The sequence below is a fragment of the Phoca vitulina genome, unplaced genomic scaffold, assembly GCF_004348235.1.
Source record: "Phoca vitulina isolate PV1807 unplaced genomic scaffold, GSC_HSeal_1.0 scaffold1, whole genome shotgun sequence".
Classification (NCBI taxonomy): domain Eukaryota; kingdom Metazoa; phylum Chordata; class Mammalia; order Carnivora; family Phocidae; genus Phoca; species Phoca vitulina.
The window spans coordinates 44,840,145-44,853,665 of NW_022589704.1; the positions used below are offsets into that span (position 1 = coordinate 44,840,145).

The 13,521-nt window shown below is 37.2% G+C and overlaps 1 protein-coding gene across 2 annotated transcripts in view; it reads left to right on the plus strand.

The window, feature by feature from the left end:
- COL5A2 (collagen type V alpha 2 chain) overlaps positions 1-13,521 on the plus strand; it is a 381,179-nt gene that overhangs the window by 319,563 nt on the left and 48,095 nt on the right. For both annotated transcript variants that reach the window (XM_032406281.1, XM_032406275.1), the window contains 7 exons: positions 4,130-4,240; positions 5,793-5,870; positions 7,462-7,506; positions 8,505-8,558; positions 8,955-9,008; positions 10,354-10,407; positions 13,323-13,376. In XM_032406281.1, coding sequence (XP_032262172.1) covers positions 4,130-4,240; positions 5,793-5,870; positions 7,462-7,506; positions 8,505-8,558; positions 8,955-9,008; positions 10,354-10,407; positions 13,323-13,376 — 450 coding nt within the window. The remainder of the gene's footprint in view (positions 1-4,129; positions 4,241-5,792; positions 5,871-7,461; positions 7,507-8,504; positions 8,559-8,954; positions 9,009-10,353; positions 10,408-13,322; positions 13,377-13,521) is intronic.

Genomic DNA, 13,521 nt, shown 5'->3' on the forward strand with positions numbered 1-13,521 from the left:
GGGGGGTGGGGTGGGAGGGATGGGGTGACTTGGTGATGGACACTGGGGAGGGTATGTGCTATGGTAAGCACTGTGAATTGTGCAAGACTGTTAAATCTCAGATCTGTACCTCTGAAACAAATAATGCAATATATGTTAAGAAAGAAAAAAAGAAGAAGAAGAATGTAGCAGGAGGGGAAGAATGAAGGGGGGGAAATCGGAGGGGGAGAAGAACCATGAGAGACGATGGACTCTGAAAAACAAACTGAGGGTTCTAGAGGGGAGGGGGGTGGCAGGATGGGTTAGCCTGGTGATGGGTATTGAGGAGGGCACGTTCTGCATGGAGCACTGGGTGTTATGCACAAACAATGAATCATGGAACACTATTATCTAAAACTAATGATGTAATGTATGGGGATTAACATAACAATAAAAAAAATGAAAAAAGAAAAAAAAAAAAAAAAGATGTGCCTGTACTTTTGCTGATTTCCCTGGTGTAAATGCTTCCAACATGGCCAATTGCAAGATCCTGGCATGATGTCACAAAATACCTGTAGGTAGAGTATTTTGCCTCAGGTCCTAAGACATGGAGAAGCCGCTTACCAGACAAAAGCTGTGGCTGGCACAATGTAGGCTGCTACTGCAATCTTAAATACCAGTTTCTCCCTCTGCTTCCATTACCATCAAGAACACACAGAAATCTCAGGATGGAAAGCATGGTTTCTCAAGCTCAACACTATTGGTATTTGGGGCCACGTAATTCCTATGCATTGTAGGATGATTGGCAGCATTTCTGATTTCTACCCACTAGATGCCAGTGGCAATACCTGTCCTCCTTCATACAATTGTGATAGCTAAAAATGTCTCTTGATGTTACCGAATGTCCCCCTGGGGAAGGAGAGCAACAGTGCTCAGGATCAAGAACTACTGCTACAGAGATACTCTCACGAAACCTTCGTTCCTAGCCAGTGACCATCGGGACTGTCTCTCATCATATGTCCTTGGTTTTAACTAAGTTAACCTGATAACTTCATAGTGACAAACTAGCAATTTGTCTGTCAGAAGATGGACAATGGTGTGCTGAGTTCTAATTACACATGACACTTAACCTCTGTAGATCTGTTTCCTCATCTGTAAAATGGGACAATCTCACCAACTCTAACATTTCGTGATGTGTGTGTGTGTGTGTCTGTGTGTGTGTGTGTCTGTGTGTGTTTGTGGTGAATAAAGTTCTTGACCATTGAGGTAATTTATTAGTCTTTTCTATTTGTGGATGTTTAAAGGTCGCCACCTAGTGGCAATATATAAGTACTTTTTTATGTTATGTTAATCACCATACATTACATCATTAGTTTTGATGTAGTGTTCCATGCTTCATTGTTTGCGTATAACACCCAGTGCTACATTCAGTACGTGCCCTCTTTAATACCCATCACCAGGCTAACCCATTCCCCCAACCCCCTCCCCTCTAGAACCCTCAGTTTGTTTCTCAGAGTCCATAGTCTTTCATGGTTCGTCTCCCCCTCCGATTCCTCCCTCTTCATTTTTCCCTTCCTACTATCTTCTTCTTCTTCTTCTTCTTCTTTTTTTTAACATATAATGTATTATTTGTTTCAGAGGTACAGGTCTGTATTCATCAGTCTTACACAATAAGTACTTTCCATTGTAGATGGCTGACTAAGATTAGTACTAGAGTATCCTGGGGGATGGGTGGGAATGATGATAAATGGAATATTTACCTTAATATAAAATGTATATAATTCAGCTCACTTAGAAATATGAAGGTATATATTTTAATGTGTTCCCAAATTATAGTTTTTGTTTTCAATGTTTCTTAGTAAAACTGCTCATGTACTATATTTTTCTTACTTTCACTTACAATTATGTTCACTTAATTTTGGATAATTTTTACAAATTTTTATTAATTTTAATCTCAATTTGCATAAGAGTAAATCATGTAGGTTATTTAGAGTAGATGCTTTGGAGGCACAGACTGCATCATGAAGTCAATAGAAAAGTGGGCTGTCTTCAGAGGGGACTTTAAAACATGATTATTAATCACAGAGGGATGGAGAAAGGACACAATTTTTGAGGATTAATATTACCCAAACTTCTCTCTATTCTCGTTGACACTAAATGTAGTTTTTGGTGTTGTCTTTAGAAATCCCCTTGGGAGCAGAGATGTTTCAGCTCACTTTTTGTATAACAATACCTGGTTATCAATTAGCAATTTCACATTTCAAAAAGACATTAGAAATTTTCCACACAAGGCTCTTTGAGTAGATCAGACTACTACATTTTCTGTGCCACCATTGACAATATGAACTTCCAGCTGATGGTGCTCACATTCCTATGATCCAGGGGTCCTAGATAGCAATTAAAATCAGCCTCTTAAGTATAATTAAAAGAGTTCAGTGAATTGACAGTGGTTTAGGAGTCAGAAAGTGTTTGAGTTGATAAAGGAGGAGAATAATTTTCTGAGAAATTAGTTTTTAAAGTGGAAGTTTTTCAGACTATCTACTTCTATTTGAATAGATAAGTTTGCTTATATTCTACTGTTCCAAGAAGTAAACATATCTATATGAATCTATATAAATGTTTGAATATATTAATTAAATTACTGAATAGCTATTATGCCACCCTCCCCAAAGCCATTATATGCAAACTGCCCCCTTTCCCATCTCAGCTTGTTTTATATTTATTCTTCCTGCTGTATCAACTCATATTTTAATTACTTATTGTAAGCCAGGAGGTGTTCTCATGTTTAGGCATGAGAAGCTTCTTTTATTAAACTCCAATTCCGTTACTATATTTTTCTTGATCCCTGCTTCTAATTATAAAAATCATACTGACTTTTGAGTTCTTTGGTCCCTTCTTTCTTTTGAAAGTCTGTTAAGACTCTTCAGGGTTAAGAAGTCAGAAAATGCTTCACAAGGCTTGTGGGAATGATGAGGTTGGGGGATGGAGCATTTCCAGCACTGAGGACGTGGCTGTTCACCAAGCTGCCTTCAGAATGTGGGTTGGGAGGAGGGTGGAATTTGGCAGCTAGAAATCATTGCTCACTTCTCTGAGAACTAGACTTGGCTAGTTCTACTTGACCCAGGCTGGGTCACTGTGCCTTGCCCTCTGTTTCTCATTGGTCTGGTCTACCTGTGGGGGTGCTAAAGGAAATAAAGTGTGCCAGACTTGAAGGACTAGAATAAGGAGGATTGAAATGTGAAAACGTAATAAGCATATATTGTGACTACTATGTGCCAAGAACTATACAAAACATTAAAAAAATTAGAAATGAAAAAACCACAAACCCCAGTCAAGGGGCTTTCAGATATTTTTTTGGTGGGAGGAAGTTATGTAGGCACATATATAATTAACTGTCATCTAAGACAGACAAGTGAATTTAGAAATTTTTATTAAACACCACAAAACCAACCAAATAGGGAAGCTTGTTCTAGAATACTGGTGAACTGAATGCAATTTTATAATTATTCCAAGAAGGCTCATTATTGGGGATTTAATACATCAAGAGTAAAGTTTTTACCCAGAATGTACAACCATGCCCTAATGGAGAGGCTGTGACCAGTGCTGAAATCAGCAGTGTCAGCAGAGCTGATGAAATTACTGTAGGTGGCTGGATTGCTATTGATTTTTTTTTACAGGACTTTATTTATTTTTTTTTTTTAGAGAAGTTTGAGGTTCACATCAAAATTTAAAGGTGGGCACAGAGAGTTCTCATATACGCTCTGTCCCCATATATCCATAGCCTTCCCCATTATCAAGATCCCCCATCAGAATCCATAGTTTACATTAGAATTGCTCTTGATGGTGTACATTTTATGGGTTTGGACGAGTGTATACTGGCACGTATTCATCATCATAGTATCACACAGAGTGTTTTCACTGTTCTAAAATTCTTCTGTGCTCCGCCTTTTAATCTCCCCATTCCCACCCCAACCCCTGGCCACCGCTAATCTTTTTACTGTCTCCATAATTTCGCCTTTTCCAGAATGTCATAGAATTGGAAGCGTACAGTATGTCTATTCCTTTTTAAAATAATGAACACTGCATCTCCATCAAGAAGTCTGTGCTTTTAGCTTTCTACTAAGTACATATTTGGCAATGTGTTCTAATTTGCGCTGGCTTGTTTTCCCAGGGTCCTCGTGGTCCTCAGGGAATTGATGGAGAACCAGGTGTTCCTGGTCAACCCGGTGCCCCAGGGCCTCCTGGACATCCATCCCACCCAGGACCTGATGGCATGAGCAGGGTGAGTTCTATGCATTATTCAATGTTATATTTAGATAATATGTTAATTTTAAAATTTTTATTATTGAAGGATAGTTGACATACAATGTTCTAGTAGTTTCGAGTGTACAATGTAGTGATTCAACAATTCTATACATTCCTCAATGCTCACCATGGTAAGTGTAGTCACCGTCTGTCACCATACAATATTATTACAGTATTATTGTTTGTATCCCCTATGCTGTACTTTTCATCCCTGTGACTTATTATTTCATAACCAGAAGTTTGTGCCTCTTCATCCCCTTCACCTATTTTGCCCATTCCCCCCACCTAAGTTTTTGATTTATTATTATGATTTTAAGTTGTCTTAGTTCACATGTTGGCCCTTGACTGGAAGAGCAGCCAAGTGAATGCAGTTCTACTATGGAGCAACAATAAAACTAGGAAATCCACAGAGAATTGTTGGAAAATTCAAAATAGCATTTTTCAAAGTACCACTTCAAATTACTTGTGTTTTTCAATGTCAGTTCTTGACTCTGCAATTTTGTTCTTTCCATTGATTCTAAAGGACTGCTAATACTCTCCCCAATATAAATTGAAAAGAGCGACATCTTTCTTCTTCGGCTGTTCTCTAGGCTCAGAATGCTCACAAAATCTGTGTCATGTTGAGTTGACTGAAAAATGCTATCTGACGATTTCCCAATTTTAGTTTCCTGCCAGAAATAAAATAAAACAAAATATCTTTCTATATATGCTTCCTTGAATTCTTAGTGGCAGACGGGGATTTATGAGTAGAAGCATAGCAAAACTAGGGAACATATGGACTGAAATCGGATTTTTGTTTTATTATAATTTATACAGTTGCTTCTCAACTGATTGCAGAAGGAATTGCCAATTTATTTTTTTCAACAGTATGCACATTTCCCCCACTAAGATCTGGAAATTAATCGAACTCCTGGAATATATATGGACAGTTTTGGTCAGTTGGGTTAGCAGAGTTTTTGTGATGTGAAAGAGAATAGATAAAACCATTGCCAATTCTTGGAACAGTCAGGGAGTCATTAAAAGGATTATAAAATCTTTATCAACTTACATAAATACAGTTAAAGTTTACTGGTCATGAACAAAGAAATAAGAATATAATCTAAGTAAAATAGTCTGAAATGGAAACTGGAATCTTCAGGACAAATGTTTTAAAAGCATCTTTTAGGCTTTGTTCAGACATTTGGAATGCTCCAATTGTGGGAGGAAATCAGATAAAGAGATTTAAAGCTGAAAACGATTAGACCAGCAGAACAGTATATGCTTTTACCAAGGAGGAGACATTTGGCCCATTGCAGTAGTTGTTCTGAAGGAACTTAGTTATTAAATACTCTGAGGAAGACTGTTCAATCAAAAACACATACAATGAAAAAGAGCTCAAATCTCATTCTGCGCTTTAAAGTCAAAAGTATAAAATGATTCTCAGAAGAGTCATTCTATGAGAATCCCAGAGAACGTGCATTTCTCAATTTAAAAGTTTGTTGATCTATGTCTTTTACTGTGGAAAAAACATGACCAATTTGCTTTTACAGCCATTTTCAGCTCAGATGGCTGGGTTAGATGAAAAATCTGGACTTGGGAGTCAAGTAGGCCTCATGCCTGGCTCTGTGGTAAGTGCAGATTTTACTGATAATCAAAGTTTCTTGTGGAAAATAACATTATATAAAGCAAGGTTTGAATTAGCTAGTTAAAAAGTAATATGTGTCTTCTTAAACAAATCCATCCCTCCATTAACTCATTCAGTTTATTTGTCAAACCCTGCCGTGTACCAGTTAAAAGCCCAGTGGTGTTCCATTCATAACTGTGCAAAGACTTTGTTGACTTCAATAAAGGGCTGCCTGTATATTCCATTTAATATTTGAAGAAAATAAAGGATTTTAAAACATATAACCACCACAACAAAACCCATACTTTTTATGGTGTTGTTAGAAACAGTGATTTGGCAAAGCTTTGACATGGGAAGTTTTGCCATTTTAATTTTCATTATTTCCTATTTAATATCCTCTGGCTGCTTATGCCAACAACTCTACAGTTTCCTGACTGGGCCTAGTAACCATTCCCATCGTCTTTTGAATTTCTTCAACTGCCAAAGAGTCCCATTTTCTCTGGGCAAGTACTTTAACGTGGGTATTTGGAGAATACAATCTCACTGAACAAATTAACACTTATCCAACCAACTCTCCCATGCTTTTTTGCTCATAACATAATTCAAAGTCATCCCAGATTAATGGAATTCTGGGCAATAGCAAGTGTAAAATTAGACTACATACATAACCACCTCTTTTACCCATCCTTAAACACTGCCTGTCTGTCTACTTTTTAAATCACTAGCAGTATGGGCTCATTCAATGATTACCTTGGGATATGTTTCTGAAATATACGTGTTTCCATCCATTTGAAGTTCAAATTGCATATATGTTTATTTTTTAAATGGAGCTTTTTTTTTCTTACTAGCTAAAACCCTGATCAATTCAAAATAAAAATTTAAATTTTTCCTATAAGAACAAAGTTGATTTTGATTTAATTGGTTTTGCTTTTTCTGACACCTCAAAAATTATATGGATATATGATTAATACAATTTTTAAAATGGCATTTTCCTTTCCTTCCCTTTGTCATGCCTCGGTGTAATCATTTCATGTTTAAATGGAAAAAGCCTATGTGGATACTTTAAATGTTTGTTATGAAAGAAAGAAATAATCCAGAAATCTCAGTGCCATAGATAATTTTAAACTTACATTTAATATAATCTAGTCAATATTGTTGATAGCTTCCTAAATCTTTAATTCAATGTACTCATTAAAGCTATAAGAGTTATCTGCCGTGATGCTGAAGAATGCAATAGACAGTTTGAGAATTACTTAACTGCCTGCCAAGATTTTTCTTTTGTTGGATATTCTGGTTTAACAGAGCCACCCCTTAAGCATGCAAATGTTCTTGTCCGAGGGGCACTGGGTGTATACAGGCATATTCTTTTTTCTCTTTATGAGAGTGAAAGTATGTATAAAATCATCCCAAATGTTGCCCGAACCTTAATCTTCTTGAATTTAGCTGCATTCCAGATGAGTACAAATGGAGAATGTCATCATCTTTCACTGTCAAAGCTTCACTTTACCAGATTCTAAGCCTGATTCAACATTTTTGAACTGTTTGGCCTAATTGTCATGAACACTATGCAACTTTTCTTCTCATTTGTTTTTAAGGGTCCTGTTGGCCCAAGGGGACCTCAAGGCTTACAAGGGCAGCAAGTAAGTCTTTTTATAATTAAACTACATACTATAGCAAAATAAAAACAAATACCAATAAGGTCTCTGTGACATGCGTGCTTTCGGCTGGCCTTTAAATTTCATATTGTAATGCTCACTTTGAACAGGCTGTGTTCAATTAACTTCTATTCAGAAATACATGCAGCATGTTTTTCAAAGTTTCTTCATGGGGCTAAAGTTTTATCATCTGGTTTCTTTATGTGACTGGCCTCAATACAAAGGATTTTTATATGCCTTTGCTTCTGAAATAACAGATCATTATCTCATGTCATAATGAAAATTCTCCTAATTGGTTATGTGCTAACTCTGAGGCTGTGAAACCAGATCATTGAAGGCTACCACCATGTGGTGTTAGAAATCACAGCCAAGGTAATCACTCCATGGGATCTTTAAAAAGAGTATAATACTATCTTTCTGTAGCATGTCAAATACCAATCAAATAGTGTAGAGATATTTTTAATTTTTGTAGTGATTTGACGGGCAGTAGGAAATAATTTTTCCAAAGAAAGGGAAAAAAAAGAATTCTTAGCTCTGTCAAAGATTTCGTATTGTCATTATCATGTGTGTGGAGTCTTACTTCAAGCCATTTTATATTACTGCCCTGGATGAATAGAAAACTGTAGTTGTTGATGGTGATGAGGAAGACGAGGGTCAGGATCATGATGATAAGTACCACCGATGGAACACTCCCTCTGTGCAGCACTATTCTAGGTTCTTAACGTGCAGTTGTTATCAAGAAAGCTGTAACAGCTTAATGAAGTAGGTAGCATTATTATTCTTATTTCACAGGTTAGGAAATTGAGGTTTCGAGAGATTAAGTAACTGCCCCAAAGGCACAGAGCTGGAATGTGGGAGAGCCAGCAGTTTAAGCAATTGCACTATCCTGTAGGAATATATGATTTAGCATTCTGTTTTCTTTGGTTTGTATATGTAATTTACATATAATTATATTTATTTGCATAATTTGTTCCCAATTTTAGGGTGGCGTTGGCCCTACAGGACCTCCTGGTGAACCTGGCGAACCTGGACCAATGGTAAATGTCAAGTAAGCATGCAGACCCAGTTAAAGATGGGTCCACCATCATAATGACGTTGTGAGCTCTTTCTTTTGTCAGCCCTTTCCTAACGTAGCGAGAAATTAGGGTCCAGTTCAGGAGGCCAGTATTATGTTTCTTGTGGCAGAGTATTTAAATCCAGAGGCTTTGAATATGGTTAGCAGACCATGCCGAGATATTTGCATTTGTGAAATTAAAATTTTTTCCTTTGAGTACGTAATCTGAGGCATGCAACATAAAATTCAGAATATAAATAAAGCTGTTTTCTCTGAAATTTTTCATTTGTCTCAAGAATATTTTAGATTATATCATTGGTAGGTATAGGCAAATGTAAGTAAATCTTCTTTTTTTCCTTTCATTTTGCTTTGTTATTAGGGTCCAATAGGTACACGTGGACCAGAGGGCCCTCCTGGAAAACCTGGTGAAGATGTAAGCTGCCTGCCTTCATTATGCTTTGCAATTTTGAAGAGGTTAAGAAGGAGCTACAGTGTTAAGATGTATATTATTCATTAACTCCCAGTGTATTTTCCTCGCTCCTGGCTTTCATTAAATGCACGCAAAACTGGAGAACTCGGAGTGTAGTTCTACAAAAATCTAAAAGTATTCTTAATTTTGATGGTTTTATATTATTAGGGTCTGGTTTTTTCTTGTATCTCCCCCCACCCCAAGTTTTCCATTCTGATTTCTCCATAAGATATTAGAATTGCTGTCCCAATAACCGCAACTTTTGCTGGTGGAAACTCTGAAGTGAACTTAAGGAAAAATACATTGCTCTGATGGCAAAACATCATTATGAGATCTTCATTAAGTGGAATTTTTAATGTATTAATAATATAGCGCCGATATTGCTCTCCAATGCTGAAAAAGCCATTTCTTCAATTGGATTTTTTTTTAAGATTTTATTTATTTATTTGACAGAGAGAGAGAGAGTGAGAGAGGGAACACAAGCAGGGGGTAGCGGGAGAGGGAGAAGCAGGCTTCCCGCGGAGCAGGGAGCCAGATGTGGGGCTCGATCCCAGGACCCTGGGATCACGACCTGAGCCGAAGGCAGACGCTTAATGACTGAGCCACCCAGGCGCCCCTTCAATTGGATTTTTAAAGTTAAGACTCAACTTCAGGTTTTAACAATGATAACATGTGATCTAAGAACAGGATACAAAAACAGATTTGATTTTCTGGATTTTTTTTTAGTTGTACCAAAGTTGAGGATAAAATCATGGGTAAACCATTAATTTCTATGTGATACTAAAACAAGTAACTATTTTCTCTTTGTGTCTCAAAGAGATTTATTTCAGCAGATTACATTGAATTTGGTCATAAAGAAAATATGTCTAGTAGTTCTTAATTATTTTATCACAAGAAAAGAAATGACAAGTCATGTTCTAAGAAACTTTTAATTCAGTGCCACATGCTGATATAGAATTTCATAGCATGTCCCTGTGTGTTGTATCTGTGTGTAAATTTTGATGTTTGTAAAAAGGTGAGCTAGGTCAAATGAGTATAATTTATATTAATTTCTCCTTCGGATAAATTAATGAAACCTTCACACCTGACTTGCTATAATAGATTGCCATCAGAAATAGAGCCCAATCTCACTTTTACACTGTTTAGAGCATTGGGCATGTGCTTTCTTTTTTGCGGGGGGGGGCGGGTCATGAGCTTTCTAAAAAAGACTTTTATCTGCAATTGACTTGTCATCTAGTCTCAGAAGGGAGCATTTTAATCCTGTTTGCCTCCCCCTCACCTTGTGCGTTTTGTTTTTTTAACCTTAAAGGGTGAACCAGGTAGAAATGGAAATCCCGGTGAAGTGGGATTTGCAGGATCTCCGGTAAGTTTATACTTATCAATACAATGCCATAGAGGCAAACTTTGAAAAGGAAAGAACATTAAAATTACCTTGTAATTCATTATATACATGTGCACTAGACACTATCACCAAGATATGTTCCCTTCTGTCATTGTGAAACAGTACATTTTGCTAGAGTGATAGCTAATTCCAATTTCCCATTTTGCATTGGCACCACATGAATAATCCTCCTAGAGCTAGATAATTATTTCATAACCTAACACGGATACTCTCCAAACTGAGTGTCAAATATACAAAGTCACCAACCTGATCTATTTCTATTTCACAACTTCCTAATCCCATTGTCTTTTTAATATTTTTATTTTGTATTGTTCACTTGTCAAAAAGAACAGCTTGAGAGTTTATTGATTTGTTTTTTTATATGCTAGGGACAATAAATTATGGACAGGATGCCTCTTTGGCTGCTCCTCAAACCCTCATGTTGGCTGAAATTTGTTGTTCTGGACCCTAAAATCTTATGACAAAATATACTGATGGCCAGCACTCCTAACATAGCTACTTCTCCCCTTGGCTTACTGCAGGGACCTGTCCCTGGTAACACACTCCACCAGAATTCAGGACCTGGGCCACTTGGCCATACTCTAAACCCACCTCTCTGTCCTGACTCAGGTTACTTTGATAGGCCCTCTCCTAGGATATGCTACACAGGCAATGGGGAAAATTAGAGATAAGCAAGCAAAAATCTTCTTAACATTCTTGCTCTTAAAGTTTCTCCTTGTCTGACAACCCCTAAACGGGTTCAACCTTCTACTTCCTACATTTCCTATACTCTTCTAATGTTCCTTCCCCTCAATACAACCAACAGTACTGAATTATTCTCCACTTACTTCCTGAAAATTGATGAAGTTCAATGCTGGGATTTTTTTAAAAAACAAATGAGTGCTTATCTTTTAAGGGAACTTACAGGACTCCAAGGATTATTTAGTTTCAAATATAAAACCAGTTCCCCAGCTCCCTGCTCTCTCTCTTCCCTTTCCTCCCCCAGCAGCCTGGGGAGTCAGTGCAGACCAAGGCATGAGGTTTAATTAGCACAGATGTCCACGTCAGCCAACGCAGGCTCGAACATCCCATCCTACTGTGCTCTCGCACATCCTCTCGGTGTGGGCCCTCTGTGGGGAGGAAGCAGGCCCTGCCAGCATGTCGCAGATGCACCCGGCAAGTTCTGTGCAAGGACACATGTGATTGGGGTGTGATGACAGTCTCGGGTCAGCAGAAAGAGAAAATTCTATAAGTACTAGTACATCTGGTTCATTTTCTTGCTGCATTAGAGATTTGTAATCGCATGAGAATTCCCTTGCAGACCACAAAAACTCAAAGTTAAGTAATTATTTGAAATAGCATAGCTCAGTAATTCTCCTATAGGCTGAGTGTATGGAGTTCCCTGCTCAGGAAGGAGGGGGAACAAATATCAGTAAAGGGGAGCATTCCAGTGGACAGACCTACAGGAAATGCTTGAAGTGAAGAATTCCCAAGCAGGGCTGCATAAACAGAGGAATTAGTGGAATTTTATTTGTTCAGAGAGACATGGTTTGATGTGCCCTGACTGTTAAAACCCCTCCTTAAAACATTACAGAAACATTCTCCCTACAAGAGGTCACAGAGGAATGATTGCTTTGCTTTTATCATATGAATTTCATTTATTGAGTAGTTAGTACACAGTGAATGAAGGCAATGATGTACAGAACAGAAGATTTTGCCATCTGTCTGAGATTGTGTTAGCACAAGAGAAGTTCCTTAGGAAAGGTTTAGGAGAAGTGCTATGAGTGTTAAGACAAATGTTAAATCATTTCTTCAGTTGTTTCTTCAGTGATTATTCATTGAATGCCCACTCACCAGGCATAAGGCTAAGTGCCAGGGATATGCAGATTAATAGTAATGATTGATAATAATTGATACATGAATCTACGCTAACAATGTACTCAGTCTACTGGTGCCAGTGGTAATGGCATTCAATTCAAAACCAAATTAATGTAGACAATGAGAATAAGTGAATAATTAAGTCACTGGGTCCTTATCTATTTTAAGAGGGTATGAGGAAAAAGTTGCAAGCATCATTTCAAAATAGTTATACCATTTGGATTTAATTTTCTGTTTGATTCCTATTGTTTTTAATTTACTATGCTTAGGTGGAGGATGCATAAAATTAACATAAATTAAGGAATTATTGAGTCTAGGATCCAACTTGTTCTCTCCATAATTCTTGACCAACCCTTCTGTTGGATATTTCCTTTCTTCAGTTAATCTTTAAAACAATCATAGATCCATAAAACTTCTCCTGCACATTTTACTTAAAATAATTTTGATCACATTTTAATGTGATCTTTCTAAACCTATTCTGCTGCCAATATTTAGTAGTTCAGAGAAAATAAAACACCTTGATGTGTACAGACGTATTTATTCTTCTACCACAAGTAAAGCACAATATAGAGAAAGCATAGTTTTCCTTAAGTTCCTTCCCTGATTTTTTTCCACATACAATTGATATAGTTGATTCAGACATTGAACACGTTGACTCTGGCTTATTTTCCTGTATTTTGTCTGTTTGGGTTTTGTTTGTTTTTATGTTGTTTTGTTTTTTGCTACTAATTATAATACAGTGATATAGTTTAAAAATTTGGAAATGTCATCAAATCAATACCTGGCACTAATCCAGGTCTTTGTGTAAGTCATGTTTCCATTCCTAACAGTGAGTTTTCTTTGCTAATTTTGATCACGTAGGTGTATTTTGACAGATGAAAGTATACTGCTCCTTTCTCTTCTTTGATATTTTGCTAAACAAAACTATAGTATTAGATTTTTGGGGAACAAAATTATGTTAAACAATTTCCTATTCTTATTAATAACTCTCAAATGCCTTACCTATTTTTTTTTCACAGGGAGCTCGAGGATTTCCTGGGGCTCCTGGTCTTCCAGGCCTGAAGGGTCACCGAGTAAGTTCAATCGTTCATAATCCTTTCAGATACTATGGCTTATTGAGTAGGGTCTGGGGAGCATTACCTTCAAAATCTTTACAATTCTGTTTGTCAGTTGTCCTTAGCTGGCTCTGGTCTCAGTATTCATCTGTGGTTGCCAAAT